The sequence below is a fragment of the Saimiri boliviensis genome, chromosome 8 (assembly GCF_048565385.1).
Source record: "Saimiri boliviensis isolate mSaiBol1 chromosome 8, mSaiBol1.pri, whole genome shotgun sequence".
Taxonomy (NCBI): domain Eukaryota; kingdom Metazoa; phylum Chordata; class Mammalia; order Primates; family Cebidae; genus Saimiri; species Saimiri boliviensis.
Genome location: NC_133456.1, coordinates 79153880 through 79174729, shown reverse-complemented (window position 1 = coordinate 79174729; position 20850 = coordinate 79153880). Strand labels below are relative to the sequence as shown.

The 20850-nt window shown below is 37.3% G+C and overlaps 1 protein-coding gene and 1 pseudogene across 4 annotated transcripts in view; one reads left to right on the top strand and one right to left on the bottom strand.

Annotated features, from left to right (window-relative positions):
* Nucleotides 1–10156: 10156 nt before the first annotated feature.
* LOC101047564 (splicing factor 3B subunit 2 pseudogene) lies at nt 10157–10877 on the top strand (annotated as a pseudogene).
* A 6003-nt stretch (nt 10878–16880) lies between these two features.
* Nucleotides 16881–20850, bottom strand: part of IL1RAP (interleukin 1 receptor accessory protein) — a 142491-nt gene continuing 138521 nt past the window's right edge. For all 4 annotated transcript variants that reach the window (XM_010337724.3, XM_074404704.1, XM_074404703.1 and 1 more), the window contains exon 11: nt 16881–18193. In XM_010337724.3, coding sequence (XP_010336026.1) covers nt 17475–18193 — 719 coding nt within the window. In that variant the 3' untranslated portion in view covers nt 16881–17474. The remainder of the gene's footprint in view (nt 18194–20850) is intronic.

Below are 20850 nucleotides of genomic sequence, written 5' to 3'. Positions count from 1 at the left end.
GAGAAATCAAAGGACAAACACGATATTTAAAAATACCCATGCACTCACCACCCACACTTTACAACTGATAATCTTGTCATATTTGCTTCAAGACTTTTTTTTCCTGAAAGAAACAAAACACTACAGATAAAATTGAAACCATATCCCCAATTCCCAGTTTAATTGTTCTTCCTCCTTTCAAGAAGCAATCACTGATAAAAGTTGAGAGCATTTTGTTTTCTATATTTTTTACTTACAAACACACATATACAACATATATCCATAATTCACTTATATTTCCTGTATTTTAAAGTTCTTCAGAGGTATTATATTTTATAAATTACTAATACAGTTGAACTTGTTTTTACAAGTAAAATTTGGGTTTTCTCTTCATTTCATGCATTTTTTCCCAGCCTTTCCTACCCTTTGTTAGATTGATAGAATTACCTTTTTTGTCTGTACTGTCTATATTTTCCCTCTTCATCTATTGCTCTTTAAGTTAAATATGTATGTTATTTTAGTGGTTTCTACTGTATTTTAATATATCTATTTGATTGATATTTGTCTGATAAGCTAAATAATGTTTCTATCATTCTCCCAAACAACAAAAAATCCTGAGTCTACTTTAATAACAATCTTAGTTTCTCCCCTCTGGTCGTCCTTATTGTTATCTAGAATTTTAATTCCACAAATGCTAAATAATTATTTTTTTAAAAAATTTACATTGAAGCCGGGCACGGTGGCTCAAACCTGTAATCCCAGCACTTTGGGAGGCCGAGGCGGATGGATCATGAGGTCAACAGATCAAGACCATCCTGGTCAACATGGTGAAACCCCGTCTCTACTAAAAATACAAAAAATTAGCTGGGCATGGCGGCGCGTGCCTGTAATCCCAGCTACTCAGGAGGCTGAGGCAGGAGAATTGCTTGAACCCAGGAGGCGGAGGTTGCGTTGAGCCGAGATCGCGCCATTGCACTCCAGCCTGGGTAACAAGAGTGAAACTCTGTCTCGGAAAAAAAAAAAAATTTACATTGAATATTTAAGTTTGTTTTTCAATACTTTTTATTACTTTACTCATGTTTGCTTCTTACATACTATTCCTGCCTTCTGGACTTTCTTTCTTGCCTAAGTATGTTTTTCTTTTTGTAAATTTCATGGATCATGCTTTCATTCTGCATGATCACTCAGCAAAATTAAGAAATTAATTTTGCTTTTTTAGAAATTTATTTTATCCACTGATGTGAATTATGGTTTAGCTGGGTATGTAATTTGGGGACAGGTTTTTTCCTTTCCTCAACACTTTAATAATATCATTTCAGAAGCAGACTTGCTTTAATTTTTGCTGGTAAGAAGCTCATCGATGCTTAAAACTACTTACCTTTTTATTATAATCCATTCTTTTTCTTCTTTGTAGGTTTGTTTTTTCTTTTGATTACTTTGAGCATTAGAAACACATAAAAATACTTATCTCTCTTTTTCCTGTGGTTCTATGCATATGAATTTTCCCATCTGGTAAATCTGCTGTTTGTCTGCTTTTGATATTTGTAAGAACATTTCCAGTGGTCAGTGTCCTAGGGAGTCTTATGCAAATACTGAATATTGTTAAGTTTCTCCAAAGGAACAGTTTTATAGTTGTCTCTGCCTATGTTCCATGGTGTTTGCTAGTTCTAATTTTTATATTAGTTTTTTTCTTAGGGTTTTTCCAAATATTCCAGATAGTGTAAATTTAAGCTCCACATTGGTAAAGGACTAGTATTTCCATCACTCTCTTTTTTTGTAATTTTTAATTTTATTTATTTTTAACTTTTATTTTAACTTCAGTGGTACATGTACAGGTTTGTTATATAGGTAACTCATGTCATCAAGGTTTGCTGTACATATTATCTCATTGCTCAGGTATTAAGCCTACTATTCATTAGTCATTTTTCCTGTAAGATCTCAGTCTCTGGTGACTTTTTTCATGCCTATGACCTCAGGTGTTGTTGGTAAGTGGGCAGGGATTTCAGAGATTTTAGGACCCTGTCTACGTACAAATCAGCACTTATTTTGGCTTCTCATTTGCATTACTAGCCCAGCTAGAATCCTCTCTATATGTGGGAATGGAAGTCAGCCAGTTTTTGCATGCAGCATTAAATGTTCAAGCTACTAATGCCTGTATCCCTACTCTCCCAGAGGCAGTGGTTTCTTGCTCATTGCTGTTGCTCTTGGGCTTATTTTTCATTTCTGGCATCTGAAGATTTCTCTTTCTTGCTTTTATTTTATAGTTTTAATTTATGTTAAATAGGCTAGCCAGCAATGCTGTGTGTCCAGCATAAGAACAAGGACTTCTGCTCTATTAAGTCTGGCATTTAACTCAGAAGTCTGGCATTCCTATTTGCTCAGTTTCTGACTCTTTTTAAGTGTCTTCTTATTTATGCTTCTCTTGCCAAAAGCTATTTTTTGGTCTATATTTTCCTATTCAAATTCCAAAGAAAGATGATCTAATTGGCCTTTTCAATAGCCATTGCCCCTGTAAGCAGATATTTCATGTTGGACTACTTTATATGTTAGCAGCCAGTGAATGAATTTGCTGCACTTGGACCAGCCGGAATTAGTGAACTCAATCAAAGAACAAACTTAGTCAGCTTTTCTTAGTAGAGGTGGTAGGTTGGGATTTGAAAAGATGTTAGGGGTGGTAGGCATTGTCATTAACATATCTACTGTATCTTGGAATATAAGGTTTGAACTAATGAAATGAGCAATAGCTTAGATACCACTTAAGAGATAAGAGTGTGCGTCACATAATATATGTGTAAAATTATTCGTTAAAAGCATGCATACATCAATGAATGAAGTACCTGTGTTTTCATATGGGTTTTTCATTAATTTGATTTGAGCAAAATTCTCTGTCTCTCAATTTCTCAAATATAAAATAGTGAGAATAGTATTGGCTCTGCCTACTTCACAAGTTGTTATGAGAACAGAATCACAAGGAGGTAGACTATGTGGAAATATTTTGAAACTGTAAAGTATTATATAAATGTGATTTATTGCTATTGCTATTGCTATAACATAACATTTTAACTCACAAGAGTTAAACACATATTTTAACTCATAAGATTATTTTGATCATCTTATAATATGTAATGACAAAATAATGAAGCTTATTAATCATCAAATTATTCTTGATCACATTTTAGTATCATATTATGTCAATGATATAAAAAATGTAAACAACCACTTAAGAATCATGTTTATTTGAAATGTTATGAGGTGGCCTCATTTGTGCAGATAATTTATTATTTCATTTTATTTTATTTTTTGTGACGGAGTTTCCCTCTGTCGCCCAGACTGGGGAGAAGTGGGATCTGGGCTCACTGCAATCTCTACCCTCCAGGTTCAAAAGATTCTCCTGCCTCAGCTTCCTAAGTAGCTGTGATTACATGCACCAACATGATGGTCAATTTCTGTATTTTAAGTAGAGATGAGTTTTTGCCATGTTGGCCAGGCTAATCTTGAACTCCTGACGTCGGGTGATCCACCTGCCTTGGGCTCCCAAAGTGCTACGATTATAAGGCATGAGCCACTGTGTCCGGCCTGTGAAGAAAAGTTAGATGTTGAAGCCGAATTCTGGTTTTCAAATCCTGATTCTACCACTTGTTACCTGTTTTATCTTGAACAAGTTAGTTTTTCTGAATGTTGGTTTTCTCACCTATGAAATGGGGATAATTATCCTGCCACTTCTTGTCCCTGGGATGATTAAATGGTATGATGTATATGAGTGAGAGCAGGTAGATCCTACTATTTTTCATCACCCTTCCTTTCTCTAGCCAGCCCCCTGCAGCCTCCCACACACAATACTTTATAGCAATTTCAAGGGCAGATAGATTGAAAAGGACTACGTAGTAGGAAGAAATATTTATTTTTAAAGGAAATCAATGTCCATAAACACAATTATTTATAAAGTACATAGCTGTGGCTTTTTTCATAGTTTTTATCAATTAAGCCATGCTAAATGTGCTCCAAGAGATGGGTCACTGACTGCACTTATTTAAAGTTGATGGCCAATCACTACAGTCTTGTTTCATGCAACTAATATAATTTACTGAAAAGATGAATGTAATTTTTGAGTCAAATATCTAACCTAGATTTTTCCAGATTAAGGTGTGCATAATAAAACAATACAATTTGTTATGGATATGCTGTTGAGTACGATTTTGTTATAACTCTAGAGAAAAATGTTGTGTTATCTTTATTACTTCTCCTTTAATTCCTGAAAAGACGGTGTTTTACAACCATAGCTAATAGGATATGTTTTCAAAATTTAAAAATAATTATGGGCCAGGAATGGTGGTTCACACCTATAATCTTAGCACTTTGAGAGACTGAGGTGGGTGGATGACTTGAGGTCAGGAGTTTGAGACCAGCCTAGCCAATATGGCGAAACCCCACCTCTACTAAAAATACAAAAATTAGCTGGGCATGATGTCACATGCCTGTAATTCCAGGTACTAGGGAGGCTGGGACAGGAGAATCGCTTGGACCCAGGAGGTGGAAGTTACAGGGAGCCGAGATCATGCAACTACAGTCCAGCCTGGGCAACAGAGCAAGACTGTGTCTCAAAGAAAAAGAAAAAAAAAAAAGGAAGTAATTATGCACTGTACTTGGAAAAGTTTTCTCTGTGCCTTTTGTGTGTAACCTTTCACTATTCTGCCCTGGGTTGTTGCTGAATTAATGGCAATTGATCAATTAATTGATTTACAGCCCTGAATAAAAAATTGAAATTCCTGAATAAAATATATTGAAAGCGCTTCCTAAAGGTAATTGGTTTGATAAAATGTAATAGGAATCAGACTTCCTTTGAAATATTTTGACTTAAACTTTTCTTTGTTTCTCTCAAGGGCAGGTTTTGTCTTCAGACTGTGTGACTTGTGTTGAATATGGGCACTGTCATAATTGAATAAACCTTTAATTGTAGAGTTTGGGTGGCTTTCAAAAGGAAGAAGAATTTCTCCCTAATTAGCATGGACTAATTATCTCTGCGTTAATGGTTTGACGGCTGTTATTCATCATATGGGAAGCATAAATAGAGGGTTAGGGCTAAGGAGAACAGTTGTAGGTGAGGTCTTTCCTCCTTACTATTTGAGACTTACTTTTTTCTGTAATGGATCCAAAAGGAGCTTGGTTTTGATTATTGGACACTGTACTTCTGACTCCCAATCATATAAAGTGATTTTATTAGTTGTTACATTATTTATATGATTCTGTACTTTTCCTTTTTTGACCTTGCTTTCTCTTCTCCCTAAGCACAACAACACTTTGACCCAGCCCTCTAGGAATTAATGATCAGTCAAATAAAACTTTTGATATCTTCTATCTCTTCTCTGTAACTTCCCTTCTTTGCTTATTCTAATGTAAACTGGTTGACTCTTGAAGATACTGTTTCTCCTCTAGCCCTCTCAGGTAGTGACTATTTCCTTCCCACACTCCTTGCACAATTAATGCGGCAGTAAAACAAATATCTTGCTTTCTTCTTCTTGCTTTTTTAGACCATTGTCATTCCCTCCTTGACAATTTTTCCAGCTTTAAATTGGATTTATATTATCCATATGGCCACCTGAATGCAATCAGGGATTGCATCGCTGAGTGCAAGGAATCAGTCATCTGCTGTCTCTGATCGCTTCTCCTCATTTCATGATTTGAAAACCTTGTTTACTGACATTATCTCATTAATGTTGCCTTAATTGCTGGTGATTGAAATATTCACATAGGTTATACTTCTAATACTTTGGCATCTCAATTTCTTGATCTCCTCTCCTATAACAGCCCTGTTTTCAGTCTACCTCACTCCCTCACTGCCACTATCTTACACTTAATATTATGATGCTAAAGAATTTCAGCTTCTTCATCTCAGTTTCCAGCATCCCATTCACTCCATCACCTCACTTTCCCAGGGCACTTGACCTAGTACTATAATTCCAATAATCCTTTGACATGATCAAGACCTCCAATCTAGTGTTCTTACCATGTTTCACAACTTCTAAACTCTCTTATGTCCTCACTTTACTTTTATATAGATTAAATTTCACAGCCAATCAACATAATCATGCCTTCGCATGCATTTCAATTCCCATCCTAGTTAAACCCATCTCTCCTATTCACCACCTGCATATGTGCACACAAATGTGATGGAGAAAAACACGCAACCATTCAGACTGGTGTTATATCAATTATATGGCCACTGTTCTCATTTAGACCCTCATTGTTCTCCAGAAATCATAACACATTGCTCTGGACTACTCACTTTCTGGCTTTTCTAGATGACTTTTTCATGCCTGTCTCATATCCAATAGCCACCACATCATCTCCCATACTCACTCTAGTCTGATTAGCTCGATGATTTTTTAAAATTTGGAAATCAACAGAAGACATTGCACTCTATCATCTCTCAGTTCACTTCAGTAGCCTCTCAGCTTTGTTTTGGTTTTTCTAGTTATTCTTTACAAAACATGCAGAATTATCTTGCTAAAATATAAGGCAGGCCATGTTATTTCTCTTGCTCAGCTCCTTCCAAGCGATTCCAAAGCTGGGTGTCTTCTGTGTCCCCTAGATCGTTTTTGCTCTTCTCTACCCTGTTTTATGTCATAGGACACTGCACTTTTTAGGTGGCCTCTGTCAGACTTTTTGATCTCTGGATTATGGTTAGATTCAACAGTGAGGACACTAGCCAGAGACTGGTGGGCGGGAAAGTAAGATCTAGGTATTCCCCCTGCTTCTATCTGGCCAAATGTTGGCTGTGTCCTTCTGTAGAAGACCCACAGCCGCTGTCCATTGCCCACTCCATGAAGATATCCCTGTTTTCTTATAACTACCTCATCTTCTTGCCAGTTTAGGCCTAGGGAAATTATGTTTCCAATTATGCTATTACTGGGTACTATGCTGTCTCATATTGTGTTTTCTAAACTTTGTCTACACATCTGAAAATTAAATATATATATATATTATTCTTACATACGTGGTATATACATGCCATATGTTTTCTGCTGGGGCTACAGAGATACATTTGCCATTTCATGTGGAGAGAAATAAAAGGTCTTTCAGTGGCCTGCAAAGGCATACATTAGTGCCACCTCACTCTCTAAGACCTCTGACTTCATTGCCTTCTTTCCCACATGCTCCATGTACACTAATCACAGGATTCCTTGCATTTGATTTTTGACATCTTAGGGCTTTTACACTTGTGTTAAGTCTGTTTCTTCTCCCACCCCCTTAAGATCTTCACTGAAAAGCCACCTTTGGAGTGGGGCCTCTTTCAAATACTATTCAAAATTGAAAGCCCTTTCCCAGCCCTCTTCACTCCATGTCGCCTCTTTATCTATCATATAACAACCTCTATATTTTACTTACTTAGTTTGTTTATTATCCATCCCTTGCCATTAAAATGTAGGCTTGAATGGAGCAAGGAATTTGTCTGTTTTATTCATTCACATGTTCCTGGTTTTTATAATAATCCTTGGCACAGAGTAGGTACTCAATATTGTTGAATGAATGAATGAATAAAAACACAGGGAAAGTGCTACAGGGGATTTAATAGAAAAGACAGTATTTTCTGCTGGAAGTATCAGAAAACTTGTGTTTGAACTGTACCTTGAGAGTGAACATGTGAGATGAGTAGGAGGGTTTTCCCAACAGTAACAGCTTGAACACAGTCACAAGTACTCAAGAAATGACAAGTCACTTATTTGAACTGGAATGTTGAGTGCATATATGGAAGGGAAAAAGACTAAGTTTTTGAAAATCAGCTAAGGCTAGAGAATGGAGTGCCCTAAATTTGGGCTAAAACAAACCAAAACAAATGTATCTTTTAGGAAGTAAGGTGACACAGTCTTCGAGAGTTAGTGTCATGGTCAGAGTTGTATGCAAGAAAGATTGATTTGGTGATGGCTACACAGTGTTTGAAGAGGAAAGAATGGGGTAAGAGAAACTGAGAGCTGTTTTGAGAGATGATGAGCCCTGAACTGCAGCATTGGTGATGAGCCTGGGAAGAAGGGCTGCAGGATATGTCGTCATTATATAGGAGTTTACTGACCCATAGAGGATAATATCTATTATTCAAGGCATCTGGAAGAGCTGATCTCTTAATTACCACCAGTACCTAAATCAACAAAGTAAATTATTTTATTTTTACCATATCATTTGTATTTTAAATCAATAAACAGATTATTTTTTTTCTCTTGGAATTCATTAGCCAGATTATTTTTTTCTCTTGGAATTCATTAACTCTATGGCACACTGCAGATAGAGAGTATTTATCAGAGCTTAGTGTCCTGTCCTTTTGGGCCTATTTAATAGCAAGATGACAAACAGAACATCTGCCAATGAGCTTGATGCTGATTCTAGCATCAGCTGTTATGCAGATAGAGAGGAGCAGGGATGGGAGCCCTTAATATGAGGGTAGCAGCCAGGCCAGGCATGGCACAGCTGGGGCTTTTTTCACCCCCACTTTGTCACAGACCATCTGTCCTGAAGTAATGCCAAGGGCCAAATTTAGTGGTGCAGGATGTGATGTTGGAAATCTCTGGATTCCAATGTTGAAATTCATTTCATACAGTAATGGGCAAAAGAGTAAAACGGTGTCTTTAATAAAACATTACATCTGTGATAGAGCGGGGATGAAACAAAGAAGATGCAAGATTTTATTACTTAGTTCCTGATGAGAGTGGTCATGATACTTTATTTATTTAAGAAAATGTTAATAGAAAAATTGCCACGTACTAATCACTATGCTAAGTGCTCTGATTAGAGATTCAATAAATAATGTTTCTTCATGGGCGCTAACAGAACAGCAGGTAAAACAGATATGCAGAAATTTAGAATTTAACACCAGAAGTATTAGGAATGATACAAGGGTAAAAAACACCTAATTCTGCCTGGCAAACATTTTGAATGGTTTAAAAACATTTGGGCCGGACTTGGAGCACTGTAAAAGTTGTGATGTGGAGAGGAAAAGGAGCGGGCATTCCAGGCGGAACTTTGGCAAAGCACGTAGGCCATAAAAATACTTGGCATTTTCTGCAAACAGAGCGATAGTGTACATGTAGCTTATATTCTTGGGAATCTTGGGGAGAATTAAGGGGAAAAAACTCTGACTTTCTGAAGAAGCAATTGACTCAGGAAGAATGGAAGAGAGGGGGCATCTCTGAGATTTGGTTTGATTTTGTGAAACTCAACTAGCATTTTATGAACTTATAGGGAATGCCAGACTCTAGATAGCTGATTTTACACTATCTGAAAGGGATCATGGATTGTGCCTTGATACACATGGAGACCTCACTATTTTTACACAGACTCCTAGAATACCAGGGATGGAAAGTCACATCCTGATCCTCGAATTTTATTGATGGGTAACCATGCCATATGCTTTGCTTGAGGTCCCACAAGAAAGGAATTACAGTTTGGAAGCCTCTCACCTTTTAAATATTATTCCCAATATTACTAGACCCTGGTGCTGGGATGTATGTGTATATGGAGAGGGAAGGAGGCTATTTAAGCATTACTCAGTGAATAAAAAATATATAAAATTCTAACATTCTACAGAATTCCTAGTGCAATCCCATCCATTTGGAGGGCTCAAAAAGCCTGATGTACAGAGAGGAGAAATGACTTGGTTGTTAATATATAACCATTTCAGTTCAGAGCTGTTTTTTTTTTTTTTTTTTTTTTTTCAAAGAAAGCAATTACCTTTCTTTGAAAGTTCATCTTTACTTTTACAGTGGCTGCTTTGTAGAGTAAACCCATTTTCAATCTCTCTAGAGATGAGCCCAGACCCCAAACCAAGAACATGGCTAACAAGCCCCATTGACCCTATCCTTCTTTAGCTTCCAGAGACTGACTGCCTTTTATCTAGAGCAGAGCAAAGGAGAGAGAAATTGAGAGAAAGAGAGGAATGCCAGGACTTTACAGTATATAACTTTCCCCCATTCTGTAGTATTTTAACAGGCAAAAGAAAAAACCTAACCAGAACCAGAATGAGACAGCTCTCATTTGAGTTGTGGCACCACTGTAGTCAGTTGATTACCATGTTAAGAATAAAGTAAGGAAGGCTAAAGACTAGTCACTTGCCTTTTCTGGACCTTAATTTATTCAACTGGAAAGTAAATGTTCGTGTATGTTACTGCAGCGACTTTAAAATACTTGGGGGGACCTGGAACCATCTGATGAAGAATCCTCAGAGGAAGAGGAAGAGGAGGAAAGTGATGAAGACAAACCAGATGAGACAGGCTTTATCACCCCTGCAGACAGTGGCCTCATCACTCCTGGTGGCTTCTCATCAGTGCCTGCTGGAATGGAGACCCCTGAACTCATTGAGCTGAGGAAGAAGAAGATTGAGGAGGCGATGGATGGAAGTGAGACACCTCAGCTGTTCACTGTGTTGCCAGAGAAGAGAACAGCCACTGTTGGGGGAGCCATGATGGGATCAACCCACGTTTATGACATGTCCACGGTTATGAGCCGGAAGGGCCCAGCTCCTGAGCTGCAAGGTGTGGAAGTGGCCCTGGTGCCTGAAGAGTTGGAGCTGGATCCTATGGCCATGACCCAGAAGTATGAGGAGCATGTGCGGGAGCAGCAGGCTCAAGTGGAGAAGGAGGACTTCAGCGACATGGTGGCTGAGCATGCTGCCAAACAGAAGCAAAAGAAACGGAAAGCTCAGCCCCAGGACAGCCGTGGGGGCAGCAAGAAATACAAGGAGTTCGAGTTTTAGGTCCCCTTACGCTGGCCTTCCCTGTGGTCCTCCATCTGGATGCCTGAGCTTCACAGAAGAGCCACCTCTCCCGCAATTCCCAAGGACTTGTCATTTCATGTTCTTATTTTAGACCTGTTTTGTAAATAAAGCTGTTTCCCAAGGAAAGAAAAAAAAATACTCTAACAAATTCTTTGTTACTCCTCCATTCAAGAGGTGGAGCTGAATTCCCCAACTCTTGAGAATGGGTTGGACTTAGAGAATCATTTCTAACCAATAGAATACTGCAGAAGTAATAATATATCACTTTTTGTCTTTGCCCAAAACAAAACTATTCTATCATGAACACTTTGTTCTGTTTAAGATGGCTGATCATATGGATGTAATAAATACTAGAGTTATGGATTCTTTTGATTACCCAGTTCAGTCACTACACTGATTCTTTCTCTCATTTTATCATCTTTATTTTGTAATATTTTATGTAATTTAAAAGATAGGAAAATAAATGATTCAATTCCAGTGTTTTGCGATGAGTCTTAAGTTTTGTACATTAAGAAAAGAATTATTTACAATATTAGGAGTTCTTTTACCTTTTAAATATATATTTATAATATAACATCATGTATATCTCATTGAAACATATGCAAACTTAAAACAGTTATCCTATATAAAAGCACATATCTAGATCAATATGGGAGATTCAGTAGACTGAGATGGACCCCAGGTATGTGTAATTTTTTAAAAGATAATATTCAATTCTAGTTAAGAACCACTTGCTCAAGGTATTTCAAAACACAATGCTAAATGATAAGTTAATTGCAAACGTGACAGAGTTTTTGACAATAGAAAATTAATAAGTTATGTATGTCTTTGAGTCTTAAATAAATACATATTAGTTTTTTTTAAATAGAGCAATGAGGTATTAAAATTCCCATTACCTGGGTGAGATAAGTTAAAAACAGCTTATGATCTTAATTTCAGTTTATTTTGAATTTTTCTTCTTTCTTCCCATTAGCTCATTTCAAAGACTCATGTTTTTCATTTAAATATTTTGAAATCATTAAACTCTTCAAGAGAAAAACTTTGAGAATTATTTTCTAAGGGATTTTGAGTGCATCAGTAATCTCCTTGCTATACTAAGAAATGATAGGGTTTTTTTGTTGTTCAACATTACAAACTTAATAACATAGATCAAGACTCATTAACCATTAATATTTGCCAACCTAAAGAGAGCTTTTTTCCATGATCTAATATTCCATATACATTAGAGAAGTCATATAAAGATTTAAATGTTTAATACAAACAGAGAATCCAAATGTATAGAAAGCAGATGCACAGATATCACAGGCTTCATCATACTCACACTAGTTCTTGTCTCTTCCTTGATTTGAGCTTTAGCATCTTCATTTTGAATACCCTATTTAGCTCTTCAGATAAATGGATCAAGGGATGCTTTCTAATGACTGTGTTACATGCTCTGCTGTGTTCTAAATGTCTTCAGTTCTTCTGAGGCTCCTTGGATATCCAAAGTGGAATGGCTCATTTGCAGATAGTTTGACCATCACATTCTTAGAGAACTAACAAAAGCTCCTGAATGGAAAGTAACCAAATGCAGTCACTTTCAAATTTTTAAGCATGGTTTTTCTTAGCCAGAAGCTGTGATTACGATTATTATGCATTCCTTCAACAATTTTTCTTTGGGGAGCACTTACAATCAAGGTCTACTCTTCTGCCTGCTGTTTCATCTTGATACCTTGGCAAACTGAGGTGGAGAGCTGGTAGCAAAGCCTTTTATTTTTTTTCCATTATCAAAGTATGTGACATATCTCTTACCCCTTCTGGCTTCCTCCATATGTTATTCTCATCACAGTTGTAGACAAAGACCATGCTATGTGTTCACCAAGTTCATTTCATTTTTTTCTCTTTCAAGAAATAGGAAGACTACATTTGCTATTCTTTTTTATAATTATATCAGGACCTCAGTCTGGCTAATGAATTGTAAGTGAAAGTAATGAGTGTCATATTTCAGCTGAAGCATAGAACAACAGGAAGAAGCCACACATTTCACATGGCAAAACATAAAAAAAGTAAGCTCCTATGCTGCACATATAGCGTAAACAAGAAATAAATCTTGTTAGATGAAACTACTGAAATATTGGGGTTCTTTGTTAGCATGGCATAGCATATCTTATTCTGATTAAGACACATGATGACTACAGCAATCTCACCAGGTTCCAAATATCACTGATTGATACTTCATATATTATAAATACATTCCACTAATCATTATTAAAGTATTTCCTTGAGCTGAGGCAACTTCAAGGGCTAAACATGCCCTACATTTTCATCTATTGCCTGCAAACACCTTGCTAAGAGGATGATTTGTAGTCCTTGGCTGGAGAAAATCAGAGCCTACAAGGGTAAAAGAGGAGTTAGAGAAGTAAAAATTAATGGTTCTTCCTTTTTGTGCATTAGAATCACCTGGGAAAGTTATTCCACGTGCAGATCCACCCTACATCAGAGATTCTCATTTAGTTAATCTTGAATGGAGTCAAGAAATATGCATTTTAATATGATCCCCAAATGGTTCCAATGTGGATACATTGATGAATACACTTCAGGAAGGCTTGGGCAAGCACCTAATTGAGGCTCTGTTCCCTTACAACCTGGACAATAACACAGAAAATATGCGAAGGGTTTGAAAGCGTTATTTCATAGGTAGTAGTTTTCTAAGTCTTGACCCATGAAATGCCTTATTTAATTATCAAGGGCATGATATGAAAATACAGATTTCTAGGCAATGCCCAGCACCTAATGAATTTGTCTCTCTGGGGAAGGGCCCGCCCTAGGACCTTTATTGTAAGATGTCCCTCAAGTTACTCCTAGATGCATAAAAGTTTTAAACCAATGCCATATAAATTTCTTATCCTTCTGTGCATATCTTTATGATTAGTTCAATTTATTATTCCTGATTTTTTCTGAACCGAAACATTATTTTCCCAACCACTTCAAATCTTCAATCTGGGAGTGCATATATTGTTGCTAGACTTCTTATTAGTTATAGGAGAAGGTAACTCTGAAATTCAGTTTTCATCGTAGATGCTGAAAGATAAAATTTGTTTTTCAAGGTAAATGGTGAATATATTTTTATTTTCCATCAGGAAAAATACAAATAATTTATTTTAAAGGAAAAAATATAGCATTATCATAGAATCTAGAGGACACCAAAAAATTCTACCTTTTAAATGTTTTAAGAAAGTTTATAGCATTTACAAATGAAGCTATAAAAATTATAATATGACAAGGCCAGATGATATATCAGACCCTTAGTATAAAATCTAATTAGTTGTGTGTGGGTTTATATTAACTCCTTTTTTAATTTGAATGTTTTAGTGGCCCAGATTAAATAGTTCCATCAAGGTAGCTTTGTAATAGAATTACTTCCCCTTCAATCTTACATGGATGGTTCTAGAATGGGTATTGTATCAAGTGTCAGGATCTGGGTTACAGACTATTGCTAATTGACTGTCACTAGGAAAGTCACTTGACCTGGGTAGTATGTTCCTGTTCTATACCGCTTTTGGACATTTTATGAGACTTTAAAAAAGGTGAGGCATATGAAATAAATGTACAATATATCATTTAATGCCCACAACAGCCAACGAGGTTAATTATTGTATCTTTATTGTAGCTAGCAGAAGATTGAGGCTTAGAGAGATCATGTTCAAACAGATAGGAGAGAAGTAAGACTCACATCCATCTCTACTTGACTTAAAACTCACGCAGCTAAGTGGACAATATTTCTTAGTCAATGATATATCCATTTACCCTACAATCTTGTAATTTCTCTTATGGATAAGCAGGGCCCATGAAAAAAATGTTCTTTCTTATTATAATTTGCCTCACTGAAATGTATGGTACTGAATATCACATTTAACTGTGGCATGTCAGGTCAAGAAGTAATAACATAACTTCTGAGTTTTTCTCCATACAGTAGAAGTATAGTCCATTATTTTTTTGACCCCTACAGAGCTAATTCTCAACTAAGGCTTTTTACTGCTTCCACTACACTTGTATTGTCAAAGGCAATTGATACTTACCAAAATGTAGTTCTGACAGCACCAACATCATCTAGTTACACACATAATACGAGCTCATGTTTAATTTTCCATGCCTCTGCCATTAGTTATTTTTCTTCACTAAGAAAATAATTTATAAGTGAAAAATGTAATTTCTCATTTTTTTCCCAAAGATATTTTACATTTGAGATGCTGTGTTAATACTGATAGTTGGTAGAAGAATCTTCTCCTTCTTGAGCTTTGGAGCCACTTACATTATCCATTATTAACAGATTTGGAGAGAAACTGCTATCTGGCTCCCAAGTTAAGTTCCCTGAATATACATCAAGGATGGATTACTCTTCACAAGAAGGGATATAATCGAGGACAAGGCCTTTCGGTAGTGCTAAGTTATTTTCTGCTGGATATTTAGTTAGGGTGGCCAGTCATTTCCTAATTACAAGTTTCACTGTGAGCCACATTTTCTCTAGAAGAGCCTTGCTCCCCCATGTTTGGAGTAGGAATCTTCTAGTTTTTTTTGTTTGTTTGTTTCAACAGAGAAAGGATCTTCTGAGTACCTTTTCAAGAGGGTTAGTGGGATGAAACTGCTTTCTTTCTTTCTCCACTGCCCATTCACTGTTACTGACTCGGAGTCCCTGACATTCATTGGGCCACAACTCACTAACAGCCATAGCTAATGTATTAAAGGTGACTTCTCATGTATGGTGTGGTCTCTCACTCTTTTGGTTCTGCTCCTGTTCTGGAGTAGCAGGCTTCATGGTTCTTATTTTCTGATAGCAAACTTAACAGGAAAGAAACTTCTGAAGAGTAGATGGAAGGCACCCTATTTTCCAGATTTCTGTTTTCTAATGGAGGATTAGGTCAAATCAGCTCAACTGTAACAGCCCAGATGTCTTAAATTTGAGGAGAGAATAAACATTCTTCACTATGCCCTTAGAGTCAATCTGTCTTCCAGTTCCAGTATTTCCAGGGACACTTACATCCCATTTGGATATATGTTGTTTGGTTATATACTTGAGTTATGAAATTACAAACTAGTTGCCCTCTAGCTGACTATGATCCACATATATATTTTGTTTGGCTCTTTGTTTCTTCCTTCTTAAGTTTAAGCCATCCCTTACTTGACATTATACACAAAAATCTGGATTTTTTTAGATTCTCTAGAAAAGAAATGGGCAATATGGCAATATTGGGGCTCAATTAGTTGCAACAATCAAATGGAACTGGGTAGAAGCTGCATTTTTTTTTTTTGATGGAGTCTTGCTCTTATGCCCAGGCTGAAGTGCACTGGCCTGATCTTGGCCTACTGCAACCTCCACCTCCCAGGTTCAAGGGGTTCTCTTGCCTCATCCTCCTGAGTAGCTGTGTTACTGGCACCTGCCATGATGCATGGCTAATTTTTGTATTTTTGTAGACACAGGGTTTTGCCATGTTGGCCAGGCTGCTCTTGAATTCCTGACCTCAGGTTATCTGCCCACCTTGACCTCCCGAAGTGCTGGGATTATAGGCATGAGCCACCATGCCCCGCCTGAAGCTGTCCCTTTTTAAGAAATATGTGTTCTTCAGTTACTTAGAGGCCCAATGATCTACCTGACTTGAAAATCAAATGTCAGGTACCTTTTATGAGTTGGTGAAAATGTTTACATAGAAGAAATAACTATCTGTGTCTATGTCCCTATTCACATCAGTTCTAGATGGAGAGCTTGTATAATATGCTGATCTGGCCACATTTTCTTTTTTCTTACCTTCTGATCCTTGTAGGCACTTGAATTTATTATCCCTTCTCAGAAGCCTGAATGGGAAGAAGGCACCGATCTCTACCCCACATCCCTTACAATAGTGAATTTTTCATCTGTCAGTTCTAAAAATATGAGATTCTTGTAAACTTCTATTTTATTTAAATCATGTTCTCTCTCTCTTTGGGTTATTTTCCACATCTCTCCCATTACATGTCCGAAAGAAACAAAAAAGTCACCTTAGTCTTTCTGGTACCTAAACCAAATCTCAATTTCCTGAAATGGAATACTCTCCAGATAAGAATACAACAAGCATAGAAAGTAGAAGGGTGAGAGAGATGTAAAAATTTGTTAGTACAAATAAAATGACGTAAAAATATAATTTTATTGATGCTAACAATGTTAGGCAGTTTAGAGAACACTAGTTTACAGTGAGACAGAGAACACCATGGATCCCTGGGTGGGTATGTTTGGTTCTTTGAAAAAAAAAAAATGTGTTGTAGCTTTTCTGTTGATCTTAGTCCTACAACTTCCACCAGAACCAGCTCCTGTCCATTCTGCTTCCTGGGAATGCATACACCCTGTACGTATCATAACCCAAGTACACCTGACTGACTTATAACATGAGGTTGATCCACACACTGAAAAGCAACACATTTAAATTCTTAGCTCAGTTTTAAAGCATTGGACAAGAGAGAAGATGAGACTTTAGGCAACTTTCACATACTGACCTTCTAGGGCCCAAGAAGAGTGTGCCCTTCTGAGGCCATTAGAGGCAATAATTCTGGATTCAGGTCCTTCAGGTCTTTTGTCTCCTAGAAATAAATGGTTTTTAAAAATCAATAAAGGGGACAGAAATCTGACAGTCCATTAGATGATAAAAATGTCAGGTTTTCCCACAGGTTCATGACATACAGAGGGTTGGTAGAGAGAGTAGCCACCACCCACCACACACAGCAATTATAGGATGTAAAAGTCATTGTTATTGGATAAGTCCGTGAAATGGTGAAGAGCAAGGGCTGAGATCTGGGGAGCAGGGGGTTCCAATCTGGTGCCATTTTGTATCCACTGAGTTTCTGACTCTTGGGGAACAGGCTTACAGAGGTGTGTCTCCCACTGGGGCTGGTTATGAATCTCTGCCCGGCTCTTGTTCCTAAGGTGATTCTCTCCTTCACAGTAGGTGACACAACAGCGGCAGGTGGCAGAGGACTTCCCTCGGTCTTTGGACATTGTGCCCGGGGCCGGAGGGGTACCTGCAGCCCTTTCTGAGCTCTGAAGTTCTGGGGGCTCTTTCAAACGACTTCTCCTCCTTTGAACGTGGTCCAGACTGATGTCAGACTGGGAAGAGCAGCTCTCATTCCAGCCAGAACTGGCACTCAGACTTCTCAGGGGAAGAGCCAACCGCAAAGCTTTCCAGAATTTAGAGCCAGAATGTTTGGACTTTTCTCCCTTCCAGCTCACAAAAGACACAGACTCCTTAAGCTGAAGAATGCCTGGGTGCGGATGCTCAAGGGGACGGTACTCAACCACAATGAGCTTGGTGGCAATGGAATTCTGGCACATGACACCCAGTTTAAACTCCAGCATGCTGATGCTCTTTTCTGTCACATAGTCAGGGCTCAGGACAACAATCATCCTTCTGCTTCTCTGAATGAAATCAAAAACTGCTTCCACTGTATCTATAGGAAAATGGAAAGATAGGATAATGTATAATAAAAACATATATATTCCAGTTCATTATTTTCTATCCTCCAGGGAACAGGCAATAAACAAACACTTGAGATTACAGGATCTCAGTGCTGAATAATTTACCCAGTCAAAAAATCTACACCACTCTTACCAATGGTTGAATTTACAAACTTCAAGGATGTTAGTTGAGCTCACATTGCAGTAGTCTCCTTCTTGAATAGGTCTTTCTTAAAACACACACACAGACACACACACAGTGGGCAATTAAGTAACTCCCCTGAAAATATTAGCCACCCTCAAAAGCAAGTCATCTCAGCTCTGTTTACAAATTATTTGTTTTGAACCCTTCTTCCTTGTGCAACTTTTATCTGGTGGTCAGATCTTGCATCTTTAAACATTTAAAATATCTGACAACTATTTTTATGTCACCGTATTTTCTTCTTATGTCTGGATTAAATATATTCAGGATATTTTTCTTATTCCATAAATGACATGGTCTCATGTCTCCTTCACACTTTTACCCTTTCCCTCTGGATAATGTTCAGTGTATAGATGTGTCTCCCAAGAGTAGCATTATGAACAGGAGTGAACATAATGCTGCTGACATAGTCTGATCAACAAAGAACCGTAGGAATTGCCACCTCCTAAGATGTTTAGTTATATCCCTTAATACTTTGCATTTTTGGACACAACATCAGACCATTCATAGTCGTTCGTAGTATTTATCTTGTCAATTAAATTCTCTCTCTCTCTCTCTCTCTCTCTCTCTGTGTGTGTGTGTGTGTGTGTGTGTGTGTGTGTGAAGAATTGGCATTAAAGGGACAAAAACAATGGCAATGGGTAAGAATTCGTCAAGTAGTGAAGACTTCTGGCAAACCATTTACTTGTAATGTTACCAAGGTGGATTTGGACAGATTCTCAAGGGTAAGTTCTTCAAATAAATATGATGCTTAACTCGCTCTGAGATTCAGGAGCTTGGAACATGCCATGTTATGAAGGAAAAAAATTCAAAATTGTAAAGCATAGCCATTGATAACTTTGAAACATGTGCCAGAGACACACTGTGAGGGTGAACACCTCTGCTTTTGGTCCAGGGATGAAACAGTAATGGAGAGACTTTTCAGCCTGTGGAGACAGACTGAAAGTTTGCATTGATCATTGTGAACTTGACAGGGAATGAGGGAGCTGTGCTTCTTACAGATTATTGTGTGGTTTTTTATTTTTATTTTTGCAATCAGTGGATTTAACAAGATTTCAAAACGAGAAATAATTTGTAAACAGAGCTGAGATGACTTGCTTTTGAGGGTGGCTAATATTTTCAGGGTAGTTAATTGCCCACTCTGTGTGTGTGTGTGTGTGTGTGTGTGTGTGTGTGTGTGCGCGTGTGTCTGTCTGTCTGTCTGTCTGCCTGCCTGTCTGTTTTAAGAAAGACCTATTGAATTTGAAGGGAAATTGGAGAGACATGTGCTCAAGTTTTGAGAAATTTTGATTGGTTTAACCAAGAATGCAAAAATGTTTTTAAGAGATGTTTTTTTCATTCTTAAGAGATAAATTCTCACTTATTATTAAAACCCTTGTGTGTGTATGAGTCTGTGCACGTGTTCATGTGTTTCAGTAACTCCTCAGCCCCCTCCAGTCCTACTCAGAATCTTATGAGGCTGCCTCTCATTAAGTCAGAGAATATGAAAGTGGGACGTCTACTGCTTCTCTCGGCTCATGAGAAATGGGAAATGACCTTAAGGCAACATGGCTAGCTTGTCAACAAAGAAAATTGATGCAAACTGTGTGTGTGTGTGTGTGTGTGTGTGTGTGTGTGTGTGTGTGTGTGTGTTTCACTTCAAAATAGTCACCTTAGGAAAATGTATATTTTTGCCAATAGGAATATCATCTTTTAAAATACAGCACTGTTCCAGATCTTAAAAAATGTCTTTTGAGTCTGTTGTTCTTTTATTTTTTCTATTGGTACTCTGTCCAGAAAGTAAGAACGTTTAGATTTGAAAGAGGACAATGCTAAATGCAGTTATGAGTGGTGGAATTTTAGACACGGAGGAACAAATGTAGAAGATGCTTCTTAGAAAAGTCTTGGGCTATACGGAGGGATCTTCACTTGATACTGTAAAAGAAGTTGCATGCTTTATGGCATATTCTTCTTAATATCTTCCATTTTGTTAAAACTTCATATTTGAGGATAGGGGTTATTATTTTTTAATGCTAAGGTTTACTTGGAGAAGTAGTAATTTAACTCTTTTATTCCGATTAATTTAAAAAAATGAGGTATGGCCATATAATAATGAGATTAGTTTTCTTGTGTTACGAAATTGGGTTTGAAGTTATGTTGTATGATTGAGAACTCATCAATACACAAAAATATTCTTGCCTGTAAAATCATAATTTCCATAGAGCTCACTTAGAAGAAAACTAGGACTGTAATTTTATTTTCCCTTGGCTGAGTTATTAGTAGATAAAAGAAAAGCAAACCTCTGTCTCTTTCATTTTCTCTCTTAAAACTTGAAGTATAGAAGAAAGGGAATACTTAACTGGAAGATGGATGTGGTTTCACATATTGCTTTCTCCATTTATCTCTGTTTTTATATTAATATATTTTGAGTCTTAGTTCATCTGTCTATAAAATGCATATGATTAGAGC